This window comes from Scyliorhinus canicula, chromosome 6 (genome assembly GCF_902713615.1).
Source record: "Scyliorhinus canicula chromosome 6, sScyCan1.1, whole genome shotgun sequence".
In the NCBI taxonomy this organism is placed as follows: Eukaryota; Metazoa; Chordata; class Chondrichthyes; order Carcharhiniformes; family Scyliorhinidae; genus Scyliorhinus; species Scyliorhinus canicula.
Genome location: NC_052151.1, coordinates 98,646,101 through 98,671,733, shown reverse-complemented (window position 1 = coordinate 98,671,733; position 25,633 = coordinate 98,646,101). Strand labels below are relative to the sequence as shown.

The window sequence follows — 25,633 nt, the reverse complement described above, 5'->3', positions numbered from 1 at the left end:
TACGTATGCTTAGTATGCTTATTTTATATAGGATGCCTATAGAGAATCTAAGATATTTTTCTTTTGCCTGTTTGCTTTCAGTCCTCAATTATTGTAAAAAATAGGTGGTTGGACATAAAGGGATAAGGAAACTATTAAATCAGCTAAACAGTTCACGGCTGAAATTGCACAGCGGATCTGTAATTTTGGAGACAAATAAATGTAACTTGCCAAAGTAGGCTGGTAACTATTTGCACTGGGCTGCATAATTTCTCAGGGATTCCAGTTTGTTTTACTCTGTGAATTTCTGTTTCAGTGACTCAGTTGGAATCAGGCATATCAGGGGGCATTCTGCCAAAGTTCCTGTTTATATTCCAGACCCTCCTGATCTTAATCCCAAAGCCCTTTTTCTGGAAACTGGATGTAGCGATTTATATGGGCAGAGCAGTACCTAGGATGAAGAAGGCCTTGCTACAGAGGCAGAAAGTGGGGTTGGCAGTACCAAACTTGTTGCATTACTATTGGGTGGCGAATGTGGAGAAGGTGAGGCAGTGGTGGGAAGGAGAGGGATTAAAGTAGGTTATGATGGTCCTGTAGGGGGTCCAGCCTGAGGGCCATGGTGACAGCAGCGCTTTTACTAGCACCGAGGAGGTACACAGTGAGCCCAGTTGTACAGTCCACGATTAGGGTGTGGAACCAGTTGAGGAGACACTTTAGGATGGTGGGGATGTCAGTGCTAACACTGCTGTGTTGGAACCATGGGTTTAAGCTGGGTGGAGATGGGTGGCATCATGGGAGGAATTTATAGCTGGAAGAGAGATTTGCGAGTCTGCAAGAGCTGTGGGAGAGAGTGGAGTTGCCAAAGGGAAGCGAGTTCAGGTATATGCAAGTGAGGGACTTTGCGCGGAAGGAGACGGAGAGGGTTTCCCAAGCTGTCGGAGTATACCCTGTTGGAGCAGTTGCTGCTCCCAGATGTGGAAGGGAAGGATAGGATTGGGGATATATGGCGGTGGCTGTGGGAGTAGGGGGGAGCGCAAGTGGTGAGGATTAAGGAGAAATGGGAGGAGGAGCTGAGAGGATAAGATAGGATGGGAAGAATGGAGTGAGGTGCAGGGTGAATTCGACTTCCTTGTGTGTGAGTATGAATTGAATTCAGTTTTAGGTGATGAAAAGAATGTACATGACCTGGGCAAGGATGAGTAGGTTTGTCCAGGGGGTAGCAGAGAAGTGTGTGTAAGGACCAAGAATTCACGCCCTTATGTTCTGGGGCTGCGAGAAGTTGGAGAGATACTGGGAGAGGGGGGGGGTGTTTGGGAGTTATCAAAGATTGTGGGGGTAGGGGCCGGGTAGAGACCCTATGGTGCCGATTAGTGGGGTATCGGAAATGCCAGAGCTGATGGAGGGGAGGAAGGCCCATGTTGTGGCCTTTGCTTCTCTTGTTGTCCAGCAAAGGATTCTGTTGGAATGGCGGTCGACATTGCCACCAGGTGGGGGTGGGGTGGTGGGCTGGCTGGGGGACCTGTACGACTTTCTCCGGCTGGAAAATATCATGTTTGAATTGAGGGGATCAGTGGAGGGCTTTGAGATACGGTGGGGACTGTTTGTGACGATGTTTGAGGAATTGTTCATCGGGGGGGGGGGGGGGGGGGGGGAGAGGAAGGGGTGACAAGGGGGAACAATTTGCATAAACTGTGACCTGCCAGGTGTGGAGAATGTTTTTTGATTTATTCCGTTTTTGCACTTTTGAATATGATTGGAATAAAATACATTTTTTTAAAAAGGCATATCTGGAGGCTATTTCGTCGATTGGGTTCAGTTGCAACCAGCCTCTATGGGTGGAATTTTCCCAAAAGTATCAGGCTCTGACTGAAAACATGCATGTGTCTCTCCAGAAACACAGCCGAGTTTTCAGACCAGATTTTCTGCCACTTAGTGCACAGAAAATGTGGGGCTGTGTTTTGTGCCATCATTCTGACGAGGCAGGGGCTGATAGAGCCCTGGGAATGGCAGCTCCACAGAGATCGGGGCACCATTTAAATGTTTCTCCCACCCCAACCCATATGCTGAAGTGTTGAACATATTTCAGAGTCTCGCCTTCAAGACATTTGCGAGGTGGAACGTTCGGCTGACCAGGTGTCGGTTGATATGAGATTTGTTTTGGCAACGATCACGGACAGGCTGAGTTTCTTGTATGCAGAATGGAACAGATTGCAAAACTGGTGCCGAGTGGGCAGTAACACTGCAGTCATCCACAAACTGTGGATCATTAATATTTATGGTAGTCAATTTATTTTTGGCATTTGAGGTTAGAGGGTTTTCCATCTAGACGGTATTTAATGCTGACATCAGTTGATGAGGTGAATAGCCATCGTCATGTAGGTTGTAAATTGTATGGTGACTACTCACAACTTTGCTGAACTCCACTCCAGACTTTGAAGATGTCTGATTCAGACCTCCACTCAAGACTGTTGCAGTCATATCATCATGAAGCAATTATAGGATTTCAATTAAGTTTCTCGGACATCCAAATCTTTGGAGCATAATCCACATAATCCTGTGCTTTACTGAGTTAAATGCTTTGGTCAGTTTGATGAGTGCAATGACAAGTTGCTGGTGTAAGAGTTCTTCTTGTTTATTTCTTTTGTTTCCATTTCTTTTATGTTATTTTTATTATTTGGTCCATGGACCCATAATCAGAATGTGCTTTAAAGCAGAAGACTCAAGGTTGAAACCTACTTGTCAGTACGCTGTGTTCCCAGATTTTGGTTTTTGAGAGGAGAATCAAAACTCCTCAGCACCGAGTGGATCTTAATATCCAGATTTGGAGGGAGTTGGATCGTTTGGTTTACTGGCAGTGAGACGATTGGCCAGGGACAGAGTTCTGCCTGACAGCAGTCCCAGATTGGTTCCTGGGTGATGCTTCTCAGTGAATTGGGCCGAAGGGTTTAAACCTTGGAAGTGACAGCTCTCTCTCTCTCTCCTGCTTGCTGAAGTGAAAGAACTGTTTTATTATTCTGGGGTGAGCACAGTAATAAGTCTTACAACACCAGGTTAAAGTCCAACAGGTTTGTTTCAAACACAGGCTTTCGGAGCACTGCTCCTTCCTCAGGTGAATGGAGAGGTATGTTCCAGAAACATTTATATAGACAAAGTCAGAGATGCTACCAACTATCCTACCAACTGTCCTGGCTTGAGACAATTCACACCTCTTTAACCTGGGATTACCCCCTATCTCTGGATCTGTAAAGATTTGATTACCCGCAAATGCTCACATTCCAAGCATTGTCTGGCATCTCTGACCTTAACCTTTTATCCTTATAATAAGGCTGTCCCCCATTATAATTAAATGGACAGAAAATGCAACTGAGTATCTAGGTGACACGGTAGCACAGCGGTTAGCACTGTTGTTTCACAGTGCCAGGGTCCCAGGTTTGACTCCTGGCTTGCATCACTGTCTGTGCGGAGTCTGCAAGTTCTCCCCGTGTCTACGGGGTTTCCTCCATGTGCTCTGGTTTCCAACCGCAAGTCACGAAAGACGTGCTGTTAGGTGAATCGGACATTCCGAATTCTTCCTCTGTGTACCCGAACAGATGCCGAAATGTGGCAACTAGGGACTTTTCACAGTAACTTCATCGCAGTGTTAATGTAAGCCTACTTGTGACATAAGATTATTATTATTATTAATACCCCATTCCCAACCCTCCCACTTCCTAACTACCCCCACCCTCTCTACACACACAAACAAACAAGAGGGGAAAGGGAAGGAAAATATTAATAGAATTAATACCATACATAATAAAAGGTTTCTTGTGTAAAGTTATAAACCTAGTGACTGCAGTTTATTGGGCTCAGCCAAGGACTGCAGATATTTTAAATACAATCTTATTTCACACATGTTGCGACTTTGGGTCAAGTGGGGCTGGAATTGGCTGTGCATTAGCCCCGGGTGCCGTGACACTGGTGTTGTTCTCAACATTTTTCTTGGATTTATCTGGCATTAAAGAACTTATCGGAGATTACTGTGGAAAGTCCAAAGTCACACGATCTCTGGGAGGATTTTCTTAGTCACAGAGAGTAGATGATTCAGGAGAACATGCGTCAGAATTTTCCTTGTTATGGGCAGGAGGAAAATATCTCGATAGTTTCCACAGGATGATTTACCTCCCTTCTTGAAGATAGTTACATTTGTCTTATTCCTGAAGTCTGGGGTAAATTATTTTTCCTGCCAAATCCATAGGATGAACGCATGGATTCTTGACGTGAGCAAAGGTCCACCAGCTCTGAAGACCTCTGCTGGAATACCATTGGGGCCCAGACTATATTGTTTTTAATCCGTTTAGTTGTTGCAGCTCTCCCATTAATAGTGGTTTATCCATGGATTCTATCACAGGACAGTGGGGGAGTGCATGAAGAGTCTCAGTTGCCACTGTGCAAGAGTTTAAGAGTTCTTTCCTTTCCTTTAGAAGAGAAACATCATCCTGTGAATGAAGGGAAACTTTGTCCATTTGACCTTGGTAGAGATGGCCCTTGTGGCTTCAACAAAACCTTTGAATATCATGATGCTCAGCATATTGTTGGAACTCTTGGAATTTATCTTCTAGACCTTTCATTGGGAGCCAGTCTTGGGCTTTTGGAAAACAGCCTTTCAGACTTGTGATCTTGGATTATTGTGCCAGACAATGAAGGCTAGTATCTATTATTCTCGGGGGTCACATATTTCAGCACTATTTTCATCAAACCAGTCCTGGCATTGATGATACTTGAACTCAATAATCTGGACACATGAGTCTAGTACAGCTAACTTTATTTGTCCTTACTGTTCCGAAGCAAGGGGGCACGGTAGCGCAGTGGTTATCACAGTTGCTTCACAGCTCCAGAGTCCGAGGTCCGATTCCCGGCTTGGGTCACTGTCTGTGCGGAGTTTGCACGTTCTCCCCTTGTGTGCGTGGGTTTCCTCCGGGTTCTCCAGTTTCCTCCCACAGTCCAAAGATGTGTAGGTTAGGTGGATTGGCCATGATAAATTGCCCTTAGTGTCCAAAAAGGTTAGGTGGGGTTACGGGGATAGGGTGGAGGTGTGTGCTTAGATAGGGTGCTCTTTCCAAAGGCTGGTGCAGACTCGATGGGCCAAATGGCCTCCTTCAGCACTGTAAATGCTATGATTCTATGAAATTGGACATGTGAAGATTTTCGAAATTTCGAAATTGGTTGTGAGCTGCCCTTGGAATTCTTCCCTTCTGTAAGGCTGCTTTAAATTTGGACATTGATCTTCTTCCTCTTGGACATTTGAATCTTGCAATGTCTTGATGCTCATTGAATGTTCAGCAGGCATTAGCTCGTGGCCCGGATCAAGGGATACAGACATCGGATATTTAATCTGAGCAATTATATAAACCAGGAGGTGCCATTGTTTTGATCTAGGATGCCTCCTCGTGGTTTTACATTTGTCCTTTTGGTTGAAGAGGATGTTTGTTATAGGGAAGCCATGCTGAGCACACTTTATCTACAAGAAGACACCATTTGCATTTGCCCTTTCCCACCCCATTTTTCCCAATGGTTGCTCTCCAGACATAGGAGGCACGGCCAACTTTGGCATTAAAATCCCCCAGAAGGATAATCTTATTTTCTTTTGGGATGGAAGTGAAGTCTTGAAGAAGCATAAAACTTCTCCTTAACATCTTCACTGCAATCAAAGGTTGGGACATCAGCACTAATTGTAGAGCCTTATTGATTACAGCTGAGCTGCAGGTGAAGTATCTTGAGTGTTGCATTTATACAACAGGGAATTTCTGGAAGTGCATCCAAGATTCTATTCTGGATGGAAAAACCAACTCCAAAGGTCACTGTCAGCCTTTCCTTCGAGTAGAAGGTGTATCCCCCTGCTTTTTCCTTCAGCTTCCCCTCCCCAGGAAGGATGAATCTCACTGAGGGTGGCAATGTCAGTTTGGAGTCTTGATGGCTCATACTGTTGCAGTTTTTTCTTCCTGGAGGGTTACTCTTGAGAATATCAGTGAGTGTTGCAACATTCCAAGTTACAAATTTAAAGTTTTTTTTCTTTGACCACAAATATAGGGTGGGAGTTTCCGGTCACGCCCAAGGTCAACCGACCTTTAAGTGCCCGTCAAGTTTTCCGTTCTGCCTGCAACAATTCCTATGGCAGGAGGGTCAGGAAAGTTTACCTCATAGTAATCCCGTAGGGCTTGGCTCCCTAGCCAGGAGAGGTAGAGCAGCTTAATTTTTGGCCTCTCCCTATTTGAGGTGAGAAGAGGGTATCCTGAAGAGAAAAGCTCAGTCATAGATGCTTCTGCTCAAAGACAGCCCTGCTGCTACACAGGTATCCAACGGCCTTCACGCAGCTGTCACCTGTGTGCAGATCTTGACTAGCGATTCCCAGCTTCGTAAACATGGATGTGTCTTCAATTATCCATAGACACAGGACTTGCCAAATATACCCTGGTAGAAGCCTGAACATGATTTTGTTTAATGTGGGATTCTTCTTCTGCCTTTGTAGCTGCTGAGACATTTTCTTGCTTCATCTGTTCTGCCATTGAGAATGTTTTGGGCTGAAGTTTGTCTGCCACCTTCCCCTGACCTTACTGCCAATGATGGCCCTACCTTTCAGGAGTAAGGAATGCTCACGGTCACGCTCAAGAGTTCATCTGAGCACACAAGTTTTTCCGTCATGTCAAGGTGGCAATCAAAGGGGGGGAACAATAGGGGTTGGTTTAGCTCACTGAGCTAAATCGCTGGCTTTTAAAGCAGACCAAACAGGCCAGCAGCACGGTTCGATTCCCCTACCAGCCTCCCTGGACAGGCGCTGGAATGTGGCGACAGTAACTTTTTCACAGTAACTTCATTGAAGGCTACTCGTGACAATAAGCGATTTTCATTTTTCATATCATCGGCAAAATATGTTTGAAGGAGCCACATTTGCTGTGGATAAAGGGAAACTGGTGGATGTACTGGACTCAGATTTCCAGAAGACATTTAATAAGGTGCCACATCAAAGGTTATTGCAGAAAATAAAATCTCATGGCTTTGGGGGCCACATATTGGCAAGGGCTGGAGATTGGCTAGCGAACTGGAAACAGAATCAGCATAAATGGGTCTTATTTTGGGTTGGCATGATGTGGCGAGTGGTGTCCCACAGCGTATCGCGTCTTTTCGTCCGACGTCACTTCGTCCAACAACACTTCGTCCACGTCTTTTGGTCCAACGTCTTTTTGTCCGCCCGTCTTTTGGTCCAACGTCACTTCGTCCAATTATCCAATTACAAATTAACTCCGTTAATTTACTTGCTAAAATGCAAGTAATTGATAAAATGCAAGTAAAATGCAAGTTGAAAAATGCAGTTAAAAAGTTAAAAAATCTAAAAATGCAGTTAAAAAATCTAAAAGTTTACTAATTACTTAAAATTCCCGAAATTACTGAAAATTGATGTAAATTGTAAATTCCCGAAATTCCCTAAAAGTTAGATTTCCAGAACTGTACCCGAGAGAGAATAATGGGGAGAGGACAAGATGATTTGATATTCTACAATTCTGACAGACACAGATATAAGTGGGAGTCTAATTGGATTTAGACAATGAGTGCAGTTCTGAAAGAAGCAGATTTAAACTCGATTTTCGTCGAGTGATTAAAACCTCTGGTTGGCAGTGGGTTCTGACATTACAGGTCTGAAATGATCAAATATTCCATCAGATACAATGGCTCTCATCACGCTGGAGCATACATGGGTGAATATCCTGCAGCTTATCTTAATAATGTCTGGAGATCAAGCAGCACAAATGCAGAACTCAACTTCAAGAGGCGAAATAGGTGGAGAGGATCCTTGAGCAGTAACATTGAAAAACGAAATTAAACTATTTGTAATTGGATAATTGGACGAAGTGACGTTGGACCAAAAGACGGGCGGACAAAAAGACGTTGGACCAAAAGACGTGGACGAAGTGTCGTTGGACGAAATGACGTCGGACGAAAAGACATAGCACCGTCCCACAGAGATCAATGCTGGGGCTTTTACTTTTTACAATTTATATAAATTACTTGGATGAAGGGACTGCGGGTATGGTTGCTAAATTTGCTGATGGTAGGAAAGTAAATGGCGAAGAGGACAGAAGGAGGCTACAAAGGGACATGGGCAGGTTAAGTGCGTGAGCAAAACTCTGACAAATAGAGTATTATGTGGGAAAATGTGAATTTTTTTCATTTTGTCAGAAAGAATAAAAAATAAACTTATTATCTAAAGAGATTTCAGAGCTCTGAGGTGTAGATGGATCTTGGTGTCCTTATGCATGAATCGCAAAGGGCTGATATACAGGTACAGCAATTAATTAGGAAAGTTAATAGAATGTTATCGTTTATTGTGATGGTTATTGATCAGAAAATTAGGGAGGTTATGGAATTGTATAGGGCATTGGTGAATCCACATTTGGACTATTGTGTACAATGTTGATCTTGATATTTAAGGAAAGATGTAAATATGTTAGAAACAGTTCAGAGAATGTTTACCAGACTAACACTAGGAATAGACAGGTTGTCTTATGAGGAAAGGGTGGAGAGATTAAGTTTGTATCCACTAAATAGAAGAGTAAAAGGTGACTTGACTGAAACCTTTAAGATCCTGAGGGGTCTTGACAGGGTGGATGTTTCCTCTCGTCAGATAATCTAGAACTAGGAGTCACCATTTAAAGAGGTTGCTCAATTAAGATAGATGAGAAGCATTTCTTTCTCTGAGGATTGCGAGTCCCTGGAGCTCTTCCTCAAAAGGCAGTGGAAGCAGAATCTTTGAATATTTTTAAGGCAGAGCTCGATAGATTATTGATGAACGAGGGAGTGAAAGGTTATCACGGTAAGGGGGAAACATGGAGTTAAGGTAACAATCAGATCAGCCAAGATATTATTGAATGGCAGAGCAGGCTCGAATGGCCTATTCCTGCCCTTAATTCGTATGTTGGTATGCTTAATAATGCTGTCCAGCAGTGATCCTGTCAATGGTTGAAAAGGATGGTGGTGAGGGGTGAATTCAAGAGGAAATCCCATTGACAACGGCGGGACCAGAAGATCCCGCTACTGGAAAGCTACCCCCTGCATAACATGCCGCAGAGGGGGAAGAGAAACCCCCTCACTGCCTCAAGACATCCTGTCTCCTTTCCTGCCAAACAGAAAAAACTGACCTCTTTTTCTGGGTTTGATTGGCTTCGTCTCCTCGGATGAATATTCTGTTTTCCTCTTTTGGACTCTGTCTGCTTTCTTTTTGTACCTGCAGCTGTGCGCTAATTGCCGTCACCCTCCAGCTCCTCTGCTTGTACCTCTCACTTACGTCTGCCAGCTACACAGCTTCTTCATGTATAAACGTCCTGCCTGTTGGTACCGCTTTCAATTCAATGGTTGCCAGGCCGCGTTGATCAGTAGTTCTTGTTAATAAAGATTGACCCCTTTATAATTGATGCAAACTTTTAAAAGTCTCTTTTTTAAAAGCAATTACAGATTCTACAAAAATTTTGAAGAAATTCCATATTTTCCTTCCTGTACTGCTTTCATTAAATTGAATTAAATTAAATGACTAGCCAACCTTGTCCACTAAAAATATAAATTGGATATTCTCCTTTCGGTATTCCATCTGTTTTTACTATTTGTTAATATTTTTCAATCTAATTCCATTTTTTCATACTCTCTGCCCTGAAGAACAAGTTTCTTTCCTGACAAATCCAAAGTATTTTGAACTATCTCTTGTCTGTAATTGCTCTGTTGCTCTATCTGCCCAATGTTTCCCAAGACATTACTCCAGCTCTGCATAGTCTATGCAAACAGCTTTTATATGTCAACATCATTGAGAACACCATTGAGGTATTATCTTATGGCTTGTAGTAGCCGAAGGACGAGACTTCATGGTGTGCACCGTAGGTTGGATAAGAACAAGATTTATTTACACTACACACAATAACCACAAGTACTCCAACTCCTCACCCTGAAGGGACACCCTTGGTTTATATACTGTGAAGTTCCTCCCAATCGGGGGAGAGGCTCCACCACCTCAATTACCGGGGGGAGTTCATATTCCATGGTGTAGGTTGGGAATCGGAAACAACATAATGCTTGGCCCCTGAGGGGATAGTATCATGGCTTTCTCAAGCAATTTCACATTATCCCACAACACAGGAGAACTCTGCAGACTGAATATATTCTGATTCATATAAATATTAGTATTAAAGTTAAAGCGCTGGATGACATTGTAAAAATATAAACCACTTGCTTCATGATGTATATAACAAAATGTCAAATTTTCAGAATCTGCAGGTTTTTTGTGAAAACTTTGAAATACCTTTCATATAAAATAATTTATTAGATTTATATGAATGTCTCAATATGTAATGTGCCATAGCATGAGTAAATTGATGGTGCTACTATTTCGAATCAAAACGTTTTAAGCTTCCAAATGCTTGAAACGAACCAAGAAACTTGCATCTCAGCCTTGTGTCAACTTGACTCAGCATGTAACTCTTTGGATTCTGAGTCAGGGATTATGGTTTCAACTCCATGACACATAACTAAAACCACCATTCCAGTCTCATGCTGAGTGAGTGCTGCATTGTCGGAAGTGCCAGCCTTTAGATGTGGTGACTAGCTAAGGACCAACCTGCACATTCCAGATATTAGATTTCTTAAATGAAGTATATAAAAACAAAATGGAGCTCAACTTGAATCATGAAAAATATCGGTTGCTCATGACTGTACAAAGTAAAGTCACCGTAGAACCAGAGGCTGCTCTCCCCTTTGGACACTGGAATTGCCACTTACAAAATACTGCTTGAAGGAGAAGAGAGCAGTCACACAAGTGAATGTGACCTATCACCGATCAACCAAAACAGGTTATGGACTTCCGCAGTTACAGCTCACTGGCTTCAACTGTGGTGGGCTGGAAACGAGTGGAGTGAGCAAATCCCTTATCATTAAAATGAGGTGGTTTAACCTGAGGGTCACCGTACCTCAGGCAAAGAGCAAGGTTGAGAAGGCAGGGCCTTCATGAATAGCTTTAGCCAGCACAGGAATTGAACCTGCTCTGTTGGCCTCACTCTGCATCATCAGCCAGCCGAGCAGTCAACTAAGCTAAACCGACCTCCTGATGTGAGTCGTTGCTATCAGTTAGAGTGTTTCCTGGAGTTGCGGCCGGGATCCTCAAAGAGTTTTATAAATGTATTCACACACAGTTGCACAAAAGCTAACATCCTTGACAGATATCTGTAACTGAATCCATCTTTTTCATTTTCCAGGACAAAGCTCAGCTGGAATGGTGAAGTCTCAAGGTAGGCCTTATGAATAAAAATCATTACCCTTTTCCTGTAGAAACAAGTGATTTGAGTCACTTGCTTTGGCAAAAATTACTATGAATTGTATTTTTGAAATGAGAAAGCAAATATCACTAATTTGAGGTAACCTGGTTTATCTTGGCAGTTGGAATTCTGACTAGTCCCAGAATCTACTGCCACAGAATTTACTGGAGCAGAGCATCTCATGATGTGTCGAGTTTGTTAGATTTTTTTCCTGCACATTTCAGCTCAAAACTATTTTGTTTTGTAAGCCTGAACTAATAACGATGCAGTAAGAGCAACCTTGGTGAACAATGGTGCAAACAGTGTACCTCCTTCACCAATTCATTTTAGCGATGTGAGGTATCAACACTGGAAGGTATGAGAAAAGGCTGAATTAAAACAAATGAATTCAATTTTCAGCGTGACTGCGTGGGTTTCCTCCGGGTGCTCCGGTTTCCTCCCACAGTCCAAAGATGTGCAAGTTAGGTGGATTGGCCATGCTAAATTGCCCCTTAGTGTCCAAAGGTTAGGTTGGGTTATAGGGATAGGGTGGAGGCATGGGCTTAAGAAGGGTAGTCTTTCCAAGGGCCGGTGAAGACTCGATGGGCCGAATGGTCTCCTGCACTGTAAATTCTATGATCAGCCTCTCTTCCTTGCAGTTCTACTTCGGCCTAAGTTTTGCTCCAATAATGTACAGGACTGGGCCCCTCTCTACTCTTACCATAATTGAAACAGTAATCATAAAGACTATTGCCATGATATCTTGAAGACAGCTGTCTTCACAAGAATAGGAGATCCTGCCTAGATTTTACCGTGTCCACAATCTCCATCTTACTAATGGTAGGCGGTGTGAGATTGAATCTTCCAACTTGGACTGGAGGAGTGGAATTTGGTTCTTACAGACTGAAGACATATTCTGGTATCTGCTAAACACATGTTTATAGTATAGCATCTAAGCAGGTTACAGAGTAGACATTTAGCTCCTAGGTATGGTTCCAAACTCTCTCTCTCGGCACAATCTAACCAAATAAATCAGAGTCCATTCTGGGTGGAATTAGCGGGTTTGTTTCTGGCGCTGCTAGTGCCGTGAATGACCCGACTATATAACGGCTCAGCTGCATTCCCTGCACGAAGGAGCTCCGATGAGCAGAGCTCTGTAGTGCATGAAGAATTCGGGACTCCATTTTTAAATGACGAGTGATCTCTCGACCAGCCGACGCGACTACCCCACCCCATCTCCCAATGCCCCAACTCACCTATTGGCGGATCCTTGAACCCCACACACTCCACCACATACCGACAGGGCACCCCTGGGCCTGATCTCTGGTGCAGGCAAAATCATAGAATCATATCATTTACAGTGCAGAAGGGGGCCATTCGGCCCATCGAGTCTGGACCGGCCCTTGGAAAGAGCACCCCTCTTAAGCCCACACATACACCCTTTCCCGGTAACCCAATAACCCCACCTAACCTTTTTGGACACTAAGAGCAATCCACCTAACCGGCATATCTTTGGATTGTGGGAGGAAACTGGAAAATGCCAACTTGATTCCTTGCAACTGCCAGGCTTACAGTGCCAAGGTGCCCAGGTGGCATCAGCAGTGACAGGGTGCCAGCCTGGCCAGACGCCAACCAGGTAGACGCTTCCAATCGCCTGGGAGACAGCCACTAATGCCGATAGGCCTGATTGCCAGTACTAGTACTACCAGTACTAATCGGCGCTCGGCTGGGGTTTGCTCGGCGAGGTTGATAGATGCTGAGTGGCAGTTCGATCCGGCATCGGCACGGCTAAGTGGGTTTTTAAACTTACTTAACCGTGCGAGAATGGGCCCCACCTATTGCGGTGGGACCTAGATCATGACATCTCTTGAGGTGTAACGGCTGTCGGGAATCCCGGGCGAAGCCTCTCGCGGGATCTACAGGCCGCATCTCTCCCCGATTCTGGCGTGACACGACCAGTAGATCGCGCCTCCTCTCTCTCTCTAAAGAATCTAACACACGATATCAATGGTACATCATCATCCATGTTATATATTTGCATATCCCTTCTGCCAATCCTTTATACACCTTTCCCAAATATTACATCCTGCTTTGCAACAACGCAGGAAATTATATTTTTAACTATTTACATTTCTTTAACACCCTTTTTACAACTATGAATTCTAGCTAATCCAATCTAGCTCTTCCCCCTTCCCAAATCATAGTGCTGGTGGATTTAATCTTCCTCAGTATTTTCGGCCCTTGGTTACACAGATTTTTAAACATTCAATTATGGGATGTGGGTGTCGCTTGCCAGACCAGCATTTATTACCCATCCCTAGTCACCCTTCAGATGATGGTGGTGAGCTGCCTTCTCAAACCACCCGTTGAGGTGTACCCATTGTGCTGATGGGGAGGAAGATCCAGTATTTTTTCCCAGCAACAGTCAAGGAATCGTGATATGTTTCCAAGTCAGGATGGTGAGTGGCTTGGAGGGCGAACTTCCAGGTGGTGGTGATCCAAGGTATATGTTTCTCTTGTCCTTCTAGATGGTAGCGGTCGTGAGTTTGCAAGGTGCTGTCTAAGGAACCTTGGAGAGTTGCTGCAGTGCATCTTGTAGATGGTACACATGGCTGACACTGTTTAGCAGTGGTGGAGGATTTGAATGTTTCTGGAAGGGGTAGCAATCAAGCGGGCTGCTTTTTCATCGATTATGTCAAGCTTCTTGAGTGTTGTTGGAGCTGCACTCATCCAGGAAAATGTAGAGCATTCCACTATATGCCTGAATTGTGCCTTGTAGACAGTGGACAGGCATTGAGGAGTCAGGAGGTGAGTTGCTCACCGCAGATTCCTAGCCTTTGACCTGCTCTGGTAAACACAGTATTTATATGGCTAGCCAGTTCAATTTCTGGTCAATTTCAATCCTAGGATGTTGATATTGGGGGATTCTGTGATGGTAATGCCATTCAATGTCAAGGGGTGATGGTTCGATCCTCTCTTTTTGGAGATGGTCATTACTTGGCACGTGTGTGTCACCAATGTTACTTCCCACTTGTCAGCCGAAACCTGGATATTGCCCAGATCTTCTTGCATTTGGACACGGACTGCTTCAGTATCTAAGGAGTCGCGAATGGTACTGAACCTTGTGCAGACATTTGCGAACATCCCTACCTCTGACCTAATGATGAAAGGATGGTCACTGATGAAACAGTTGAAGATGACTCCTCCTAGGACACTACCCTGAAGCACTCCTACAGTGATGGCCTGGAGCACCAATGACAAGAAGAATCTTTATTAGTCACAAGTAGGCTTGCATTAACACTGCAATAAAGTTACTGTGAAAATACCCTAGTCGTCACACTCCGGCGCATGTTCGGGTACATTGAGGGAGAATTCAGATGTCCAATTCACTAAACAAGCATGTCTTTCGGGACTTGTGGGAGGAAACTGGAGCACCCAAAGGAAACCCATGCAGACACGGGGAGAACGTACAAACTCCGCACGGGCAGTGACCCAAGACGGGAATCGAACCCGGGTACGTGGCGCTGAGAAGCAACAGTGCTAACCACTGTGATACCGTGCCGCCCATTAGTTGATTGACCTCCAACCACCACAGCATCTTCCATTGTGCCAAAGATGACTCCAGCCAGCGGAAGGTTTCCCCCTTGATTCCCATTGACTCCTTGATGCCATACTCGGTCAAATGCTGCCTTGATGTCAAGGGCAGTCACTCTCACCTCACCTCTGGATTTCAGCTCTTTTGTCCATGTTTGAACCAACCCTGTAATGAGGTCTGGAGCTGAGTGACCCTGGCAGAACCCAACTTAAGCATCTGTCAGCAGGTTATTCTGAATATGCACAGCTTGATAGCACTGGGTAGACTGATATTGCGGTAATTTGCCAGGTTAGATTTATCCTGTTTCTTGTGTTCTGGAAATACCCATGCAATTTACAACATTGTTGGGTAGATGCTAGTCTTGTAGCTGTAATGGAACAGCTTGGCTAGGGGCACGACAAGTCCTGGAGCTCAAGTCTTCGGTACTACTGCCGGAATATTGTCAGGGTCCATAGCCTTTACAGTATCCATTGCCTTCAGCCATTTCTGGATATCACGTAGAGTGAATTAGCTGAAGGCTGTCATTTGTGATGCTAGGGACCTGCAGTGGAGACTGAGATGGATTATCCACTCAGTGCTTCTGGCTGAATCTTTTTGCGAATGTTTCAGCCTATCTATTGCACTGATGTGCTGGGCTCCTCCAGCATTGAGGATGGGTGCCTCACGGCACCGAGGTCCCAGGTTCGATCCCGGCTCTGGGTCACTTTCCATGTGGAGTTTACATATTCTCCCCGTGTTTGCGTGGGTTTCGCCCCCCACAGCCCAAAGATGTGCAAGGTCGGTGGATTGGCCACGCTAAATTGCCCCTTAATTGGAAAAAAATTAATTGGGCACTCTACATTTCCTTTTTTAAAAAATGGAAAAAAAATCATTGAGGATGGGGATATTTGTGGAGTCTCCTCCTCCAATGAGTTGTTTAATTGTCAACCGCCATTCACGGCTGGATGTGGCAGGATTGCAGAGCTTTGATCTGATGCGTTTGTTGTGGAATTGTTTATCTCTGTCTATTACTTGCTGCTTATGCTGTTTGGCACACAAGTGCTCCAGTGTTGTAGCTTCATTAGGTTGATACCTCATTTTTCAGTATACCTGATGTTGTTCCTGGCATGCTCTCATGCACTCTTTGTTGAACCAGGGTAGATCCCCTCGCTTGATGGTGATGGTTGAATGGGAGATACGCTGAGCCATGAAATTACAGATTGTGGTTGAATACAATTCTGCTACTGCTGATGGCCCACAGCACCTCATGGATACCCAGTCTTGAGCTGCTAGGTTTGTTTAAAATCTATCCCATTTAGCACGGTGGTAGTGCCACACAACATGATAGAGGGTAACCTCAATGTGAAGATGAGACTTTGTCTCCACAAGGACTGAGCGGTGGTACTCCTACCGACACTGTCATGGACAGATGCATCTGTGCCAGGCAGGTTGGTGAAGATAAGGTCAAATATGTTTTTGCCTCTTGTTTCCTCACCACCTGCCATAGCCCCGATCTAGCAGCCATGTCCTTTAGGACCCAGTCAGCTCTGGTTGAGCTACCTGTTGCTGTTATGATCTGGTTTTGGCTGACATCGCAATGCTATGAAGAAACTCGAATATAATAGCCATTGTTCTTTGTTTTTAAAGTGAACAACAGGCAAAATGTTTTATATAATTTTCTGTAATTTTGGTGCCACTTTTGGTGATGGAGGTTGAACTCCTCCACCCAGAATACATTCTGTTTCCTTGCTAGTTCAGTGCTTCCTTCAAGTGATGTTCAACATGGAGGAGTACTGCTTCATCAGCTGATGGGGAATGGTACGTTGTAATCAGCCGGCAGTTTCCTTGGCCGTGTTTGACCTGGTACTATCAGACTTCCAGAGTCAATGTTCCAGGGCAATATGGAAGAGATCTGTGCTTTCACACCCTTTTTTTCTCAGGAGAAAGCACTCAACTTCTTTTGATGTGGTCAGGACCTGTCAATCATAGCTAGATAGAATCATAGAATTTACAGTGTAGAAGGTGCCATTCGGCTCATCGAGTCTGCGCCGGCCCTTCGAAAGAGCATCCCATTCAAATCCACACTTCCAATCTATCCCCATAATCCAATAATCCCACCTAACCTTTTTGGACACTAAGGGCAATTTGGCATGGCCAATCCACCTAACCTGCACATCTTTGGACTGTGGAAGGAAACTGGAGCACCCGGAAGAAACCCACGCAGACACGGGAAGAACGTGCAAACTCCGCACAGACAGTGACTCAAGCCAGGAATCGAACCTGGGACTCTGGCGCTGTGAAGCCACAGTGCTAACCACTATGCTACCGTGCTGCCCAAATATAAACATTGTGTCTAGCTTTAAAGCAGGATACATGAAATGTATTCAAGCATGAAGGAGAATAAAAATAAACAATCCAGACACCTGACTGTCTGGAAGCTGTTACCCTATCATTTACAACGTAATAAAAGCTATTTATCTTTGAAAGTGAAGAGAAGCCCTGCAAACCCAAGGATCTGTTTTGGCTTTCTATGAAGCCTAGGACACCTGTTACAGCTGCCACATTCAGCTTTTCTGTCTCAGTCAGCAGGTGTAAGGGACTGGTAAGTGAAAAAGCAGTGATTGTTTCACTTTTTCTGCCTGGACTGCTCTTTAGCTTCCAGGCAGGGGTGATAGATGGGAGGATCTCTGATGTGGGGATCTCTGTTGGGTACTCTGTTTGGGTTTCTGACTGGGGTTTTTGCTGTAACGTTAATGGGGGCTGTGGTTAGCACAGTTGCTTCACAGTTCCAGGGTCCCAGGTTTGATTCCCGGCTTGGGTCACTGACTGTGCGGCGTTGCACGATCTCCCAGTGTCTGCAGAAGTTTCCTCCGGGTGCTCCGGTTTCCTCCCACAGTCCAAAGATGTGCTGGTCAGGTTGATTGGCCATGCTAAATTGCCCTTAGTGTCCAAAAAGGTTAGGTGGGGTTACTGGGTTACGGAGATAGGGTGGAGGCATGGGCTTAATTAGGGTGCTCGTTCTGCACTGTAAATTCTATGAAAATACATAAATTCCAGTGCAGACCAGCGTGATTCTACTCTGACAGGAGAACTTCATCTCCTGAGCAGAGTCCAGACCCATGTCTTTTAAAAGCTGTACGCAAACAGTTGTAATGCTAAAGATCTTTCCAAACTGCAGTAAGCCAATATCAGACAAAGCTTAGTAATAACCTCCAAGGCAATACCAATTACCTGAAACATTACTATTTTAATAAAAAACAAGAAGAACATTTTAATCTAACCCACCCAGCAAGAAATTGATGGAATCAGATCTGCCTCTGGCAATACACAGTGCATAAATTTGTGGCACAAGTAAAAGTAGATGTAAAACTTGGAGTTGTTCCAATCTTGTCAATTTATTCGTAGATTCGTAGAATTTACAGTGCAGAAGGAGGCCATTCGGCCCATCGAGTCTGCACCGGCTCCTGGAAAGAGCACCCTACCCAAGGTTAACACCTCTACCCTATCCCCATAACCCAGTAACCCCACCCAACACTAAGGGCAATTTTGGACCCTAAGGGCAATTTATCATGTCCAATCCACCTATCCCGCACATCTTTGGACTGTGGGAGGAAACCGGAGCACCCGGAGGAAACCCACGCACACACGGGGAGGATGTGCAGACTCCGCACAGACAGTGACCCAAGCCGGAATCGAACCTGGGACTCTGGAGCTGTGAAGCTGTAAATACAGTCTCCTCAGTGATGGTTATTGCACTGTTCTTCTGCATTAACTGTAGCTTTGGAAATTTTTTAGTACCTTCTGCCATGAAGACAGAGGCAAAATATTGGTTCAGTGCCTTGGCCATCTCTGTGTTCCCTATTATTACCTTACCAGTATCATCCTCTAAAGGACCAAAATCTACTTTAGCTATTCCCTTCCTCATTATACACTTGTAGAGCTTATGGCATCAGTATTTATGTTGTCTGCTAGTTTCCTTTCATAGTTCATCTCAGCTCTTTTGATTTTATTTTTAGTATCCTTTTCCTGAACGTTAAAGCTATCCCAATCCTCCCGCTTACCACTAGCTTTTGCAGTATGGTAGCTTTCAATTGTTATTTTGTTTCTAAGTATCATTTCACTATTCAGTTTCACAACTTATTACGGCTGAGCTTCAGTTCATCTTCACTCGGAGTTTGGCATTATCAGATAATAACCTCCTCTACATTGTATGTATGGACAGTTTAGAGCAGCTTGTCAGCAATTGCAAAACTGAGGGTGGGATTTTGGGACTTTATCTTTTATCTAGATGACTGGATTTGTCTTTTTTCTGAATGTTGATGCTATTGTTTTTAATTCCCTCGCTTTAATTTTGCACCACTGTGTTAAACTTGCACCAGTAAGTAGTGTAAACCCTGAGATTGTCAGCTCTAAATATCTGCTCAACTCTTTGCATTCAAATTTCACGTTCTCAAACTGGGACAACTGTGTTCCTGATTACCAAAAACTTTTATGCTATTAATTCCGACAGAGTCCTTCTCCCCATGTCTGCATGAGTTTCCTCCGCGTGCTCTGGTTTCCTCCCGGAGTGCAAAGGTTTGCGGTGGGATTCTCCATCCCGCCGTACCGTTTTTAGGTGTGGCATGCCCATGCCAGCAGTGGGATTCTCCATCCCAGCAGCTGGCCTATGGGGTTTCCCATTGTGGGCACCCACACCATCGGAAAATCCACATGCGTGAGTGCACTCCCGGCGAAACGGAGGATCCCTCCGACGGAGAATCCAGCTTGTGAAGTTTAGGTGGATAGGCGATGCTAAATTGCCCCTTAGTGTCCAAAGGTTAAGTGGGGTTACGGGGATTAGAGTGGGGGAATTGGCTTACTTAGGATGCTCTTTCACTCTTTCAGAGGGTCGGTGCAGTCTCGATGAGCCAAATGGCCTCCTTCTGCGCTGGAGGGATTCTATGATTCTATGGCCACAGTGTAACATTTACAAATTTTAGAAAATGAACATTAAACTCAGTCGAATATTTTGCTCTTACAGTCACAATCCATTAGAGATTTAATTATTTTTTAAAAATTGCATCTTAAACTAGTTCCAATGTTTTCAAATGGTATTGACTAGCTACGCCATGGTATATATGTTACTTTGACTTTTAATGGCTGTGTTGTTTAGTTTTTGTGTTAGCATTTTAATTATACCTAAATGCCATACTCAGTCGCCATTTTCTGCATTCAAACACTAAATTTAACCATCTCACTAATTGGCTAGTCAGTGTATTGATAGAGGGGACATAGAGGGCACTGTACAATCTTGCACAAAGTGAATTTGCAAATGAATTATGACATCAGATCCATGAATCAATTAATGCCTTTATTGAGTTTAAAGGGAGTTACATTCAAGATTCTGTGCTCAATTCAAACAAGGGTCCCATGGTGCTTCTGGCGAAGATATGGCAGTGAAACTCAAACAGCTTCAAGCAAATTTCTCGCCTTAGTGTGTTAAAATTTGCAGCTTAAGTTAGCACAGTGCAGCCAGATGGTGTTTGCATTTTATTTCAGTTGGGTGACATCTAACCTACCAGCATTTTCTTAGTGAATTCCTTGTGGCTGTTTTGTAGAATTTCACCTCCGATCTGCTGTAGTTCTAATTGCCATTTCCCTTCTTAAGCTGTCAATTGCAGGCATCCAGAGTGAATCACAGCCATCCAGACCGAGTAGTTGGCTGGTCCTACCAGCTTTCTTCCACATCGGGTGTACTAAATCTCAAGGGGAAGACAACCATTAATTTTCATCAATTATGTTCCTCCTTTTCTATTTCCCACTCACAGTTCCCAGCTAATTATGATTAGTGTTTCTCCTTCATCATTGCCTCGTAGTCTTAGTATGATGTAGACATAACCCACATTTTAGCCCTCAAATTAGCTCACGGATTGAAAACAGGAAATTGATCTGTAAAGCAGCAAGATTATTGTTCTCCAAAACCTTTAGTAACCCATTGTACACTCCTGATTTGTGCACTAACTGCAATGTCTAAACTTGCTGCATTGTTGTTTTGCTAGCATTTGTCAGAACTTGAATCAAACGTTGAAAGTTTGGTTTACATTTTAAACCAAAATTTCTAGAGTAGAAGTGACTTTTAAGCGATTCTATTCATGTATCGATAAAGATATATAAGGTAGAATAACACACAAATCTAAAATGTACATTTTCATTAACGTATGAATTTTTAAATACTCTTTTGTCACTACAGCAAATCTACGCTTCTTCCAGTGTGTGTCCCTTGATGCTCCCAATGGATATGGGCCTATGTCAAATGCTTTATTATCTCTCCAAAGCCCTGCAGTGAGTAAACATAGCCCCAAGCAGAGTGGGGAATCTGAAAAGAAGGTCAGATCTCCAGGACATTAGATGAACGGATAACAAGATTATATGGAAAAGTATCTGGAAGATTTCAAGCTGAAACTTCCAATTCTCCTGCTCTGCTCTGTTCGCAGAGTTGTAATCACAGAGGTCACTGAGAAGAACAAAATATTTTACTGTTGACTGCAGATATGAAAAGCAGGAATGATGATCGGTCTGAATGGAATGCAATATTATTAGGGGTTGGAAGACTTAACTATCTAATTCCTTCTGTCAAAACTATGGTGCTATAGCATTAAATTGCTCCTGACAACAACATGCAATACTGACCTGTACCTGCATTTTTCAGTTCCTTCTCCATGGCTCTTTGCAAAATCCAAGGTGTGTCAGTTTAAAATTACCGTTCAAATGCTTTTAAAATACAACACGGCCATAACTATGATTTATTCAGTTCAAGCTTCTGTCCTGAAATCCAGAAAACTGACGTTCTGATGGACTTGCTGTGTCTCCAATTTCCAGTTTAAGCAGGTGTAGAGAAAAAACAAGTGAACTCCATCAGAATACTTGTTTGCCTGCTTCAATTGTTCTTGTCCTCCGTCTATGAATTCTGAATATTAATGCTACTGCAGCACGCTCTGACTGAAAACCAGACACAATGTTCGGTATTGTGTTCAGACTGTGAATGGCTTCCAATAATCTTTGTATTATGACACAAATGCCAATGGGCAGTGAAAGTGTCCATCCAAATTTTCAATGTGAGATAAATGTTGACAGTCTGTTCTGAAGCATTAGCCCTAAATTAGAATTTTCAGGAAAGCAATTTGTTTTTATGGCATTAATTTCCCTTCAGCATTCAGAGGGACTGTTATGATTAACTGCCAGATGGAAACCTTCACACTGAGCTGTTGCACTCAGCATTTCACTTTTAGGCTTGACCTATCCAAAAGCTTTGATGTATTTATGCTGACAGTGCATGGCTTTGTTGGAAATGACCTCTTTTTCTGCCAGCTGCTTCTGTGACTGTATTTTCATAACATTTTATCATGATTTGAAACAAAATACAGTTATTTACCAGCCACTGTTTGACTTTAATTATTATTCAAGCACGTAATGATTTAAAACAAAAGGAGAAATTTCACAACTTGGGTTTAGGTCATTGGTAGAGAAGAACATGAAGGAAATGTCTTCTTGAGTATACTAACAAGAGTTTTAAAGGAGACGCAAGTGTTGGTACTGTGGGTAACTATGTTTGACTTAAATCTAGAAAGTAATCAGCATTTTGCTTGGTTCTGACTTAGATATGGCACCGATGATTACTAGTTCAACAGGAATGGTACCACCAATGTAATAATCATTAGATTTTCATTGGGTGTGAAAAAAATTGTAATTTCTTTTAAAGAATATGTTTAGTGGAGTCTTACAGTTGTTATCATTGCTTGTGCTCAATGACGCAACATCTAAAGGCTTTTGATTTTTGCTTTAATATTTTGGTGTAATTAAAAGGCAACTAAACTAAAGCATCTACTATTAACCGAAAATTATGTTTACATCTGTTTGTATTAATTGTGATCATTGTTTATCAATGTATCCAGGAAGAAATTGCCTCGTAATCTTTTTAGGATAATCATTTTGTAGCATGTGTTTGTGTGTGATTGTGGTCAGAAACTTCAGTTCTGAGACCTACACCAAAGCACTTTGACTAGACGGACTTTCATGGCATCTCATTCAGAAGACCCTGTTCAGGCATGAATGGAAGTACAGAAATAAGATGCGAAAGGCTATTCCTGGTGCATTTTGGGTTTATTAATCTATTTTGAAATATGACAGTTGGACAGTAACCACGTTTTACCAGAGGGTTTTAAAGTAATATCAACAGTACAATGGTACAATGGTAGTACAGAATCAATGTTGAATCAGAGAATGCAAAGTTTGCAAACGTATCTAAGGTATTTGTATTCTTTATAAAATAATTCTGAATATTCTACTGGAATTATGTTTGCCATGTTATATTAATCACAGTTGGAAACGTTTGCTGCCTTGTTTTGATGCTGAATGATATTTCACAAAAGGCAAAGCTTTCCAAATATTGGAATATAACTCTGATGAAATCCTTTCAAGCAGATGGGTACAGCCTAAGTGTGTCCACAGGAAAGTGAAGGAACATTTGGGCAGCAAGGATAAGAGAGACTGGAGAAAATATTTGGTAAAAGGAAATTGTAACTGTTCAGGTTGCATTAAGATTGGTAGTGAGAAAATACAATTTATGGGCAAGAGAGGCTGCTTGACCCATGAAACTTGCAGGTTATAGTGATCACGTGTAAACAATAATGTAAAGATATGTGTTAAGGGCAAGATGGAAGCAAGTTTTATTTTCCAGGAATAATGGTCTAAAGAATAAAAGGGAAAGAGGGCACCTTGAAAATGTGTTACAGGTTCTGCTTTTAAACCTGTGGCTGTAAAATTAAGCTTTATACAAATATCACTGTTAAGTTGCCTGCAAAGCACAAGTACACTTGCTTATCATGTTTTCAGGTGATTCATGGCACCATGTTGTATTTTATTTGATATTCACATAAATCATGGAGAACTTAAAAACGTTGGACAGCTGAATAACCACTAAGCTCCTTTAAAAGGAGATATTGACTGCAGCTATTATTTTATGCCACATGGATGTAAGATTCAGAATTTTGTGGAAGCTGCTCTTTTGGTGAAAGAATGGCAAAGGAAAACATCCATCTGCCTTACACAGTTAGTGTGAACCCCATTCCCATTTGCATGGTGAGGGGACCTGCAAAGGTGCTTCATCGGCATCTGCTCCATCCAGCGTTATAAGGTGAAGCAGCCCACAGCCATCCTGCCTCAGTGGCCCGAGGCCAAAAGTAAACCATGAAGTGCAAAAGAGCTCCAAAAGGAGCCATTCTGCTTCAAAATATAACTTTATTGATCCTTTTTGAATTAGGCCTAGGTAAGTAATGGAGCCTTTCAAAGGGACCTGACCCTGACTCTCAGGTTGCGTGCGTTCTGCTGAAGTCTTTTAAAGGCGCACAGGCTGGAATTCTTAAGGTAGCCTGAGAACTCCACCAGAGTTGCCCCATCATGTAGGTTCAAGAAGAAGATCCATTCTTGGCGCCAAGGTCCCAGATTCGATCCCGACTCTGAGTCACTGTCCTTGTGGTTGATGAGCCATCAATTGCACGAGAGACAAGTTGCTATTCAAAAGTTAGGCTTTAATAAGCTAGAACTTAGTCCTGCGGTCGACTACAATAAAATGGACGACCGCCGGGCGTTCTGACTATTTATACCTCGGTATGGAGGCGTGGTTAACTCAGGCTCTCGACCAATCGGAGAGCCGTCACATGACTGGTCTCAGCCAATCGGTCGAGAGGCACATGACCGACCAGGGCCAATGGTAAGCCGGTGTTCTGCACCAATGGCAGACAGCTATGCAAATCATACCACCACAGTGGTGTTTGCATATTCCCCCTGTGTTTGCCTGGGTTTCGCCCCCACAACCCAAAGGTGTGCAGGCTAGGTGGATTGACAACTCTAAATTGCCCCTTAATTGGAAAAAATGAATTGGGTACTCTAAATTAATTTTTTAAAAAGAAGAAAAAGACCCACAGCTGAATGGCTTTCTCTTTTGGGAATTGCCAGTGGGGCTTCCTCTGTCTGAGTCAGCAGATGTATGGCCCAGTGAATGTTAAAACAGTAATATTTTTCACTGCCTCTGTCAGGACTTCTCTCTAGCTTCCAGACTTTTCGGCGCGCTCCCTGAAAGGAGTGGCTTTTCTGTGGGCTCCCTGAAAGCGTCTCTTTTCTGCGGGCTCCCTGACAGGAATCTATTTTCTGGGGGCTTCCTGACAGGGGTCTCTTGTCTGGGGTGTCTCTTTGGGGGGCCCCTTTATTTAGGGTGTCTCTTTATTTAGGTGGCCTCTTGGGGGTGCCTTTATTTAGGGGGTCTCTGGAGGAGGGGCACTGGGGGGTGGGTCTGGTGTGAGTGGGGTGGGCAGACCTTGAAATGTGGGGGGAAAAGGATGGTCCTCGGATGGACTTTGGGGTTATGTCCTTTAAGCATTGTCCCCTTTGCCTACCGTGAGGTCCACTGCATCAGGGCCACCCTTGTCAATAGCAGTAGTAATTCTCGTCCACTTGACTCTCGTACCCAGAGCACCAGAGAATTATGTGGGCCTGGAGAAATGCAGCAGCCAATTTAATGCAGAGCAAGCTCCCACAAACAGCAATGTGATAATGACCAGATAATTGTTTTTGTAATGTTAAGGGATAAATATTCATGATGATACCAGGGATAACTCCATGTTTTTCTTTGAAATAGTGCAATGGAATCGGTTACCTGAACAGGCAGATGGTTCACATTAGTACCCAATCCAGGGCTTAAAAATCTAGGCTGAAGCTCCAGTGTAGCCTTGAGAGA

The 25,633-nt window shown here is 43.5% G+C and overlaps 1 protein-coding gene across 1 annotated transcript in view; it reads left to right on the top strand.

The window, feature by feature from the left end:
• The window catches only part of LOC119967928 (triadin-like), a 233,906-nt gene extending 211,167 nt beyond the window's left edge, over positions 1-22,739 (top strand). The window contains exons 28-29 of the mRNA XM_038801024.1: positions 11,250-11,282; positions 21,092-22,739. Coding sequence (XP_038656952.1) covers positions 11,250-11,282; positions 21,092-21,249 — 191 coding nt within the window. The 3' untranslated portion in view covers positions 21,250-22,739. The remainder of the gene's footprint in view (positions 1-11,249; positions 11,283-21,091) is intronic.
• The last annotated feature ends 2,894 nt before the right edge of the window (positions 22,740-25,633 follow it).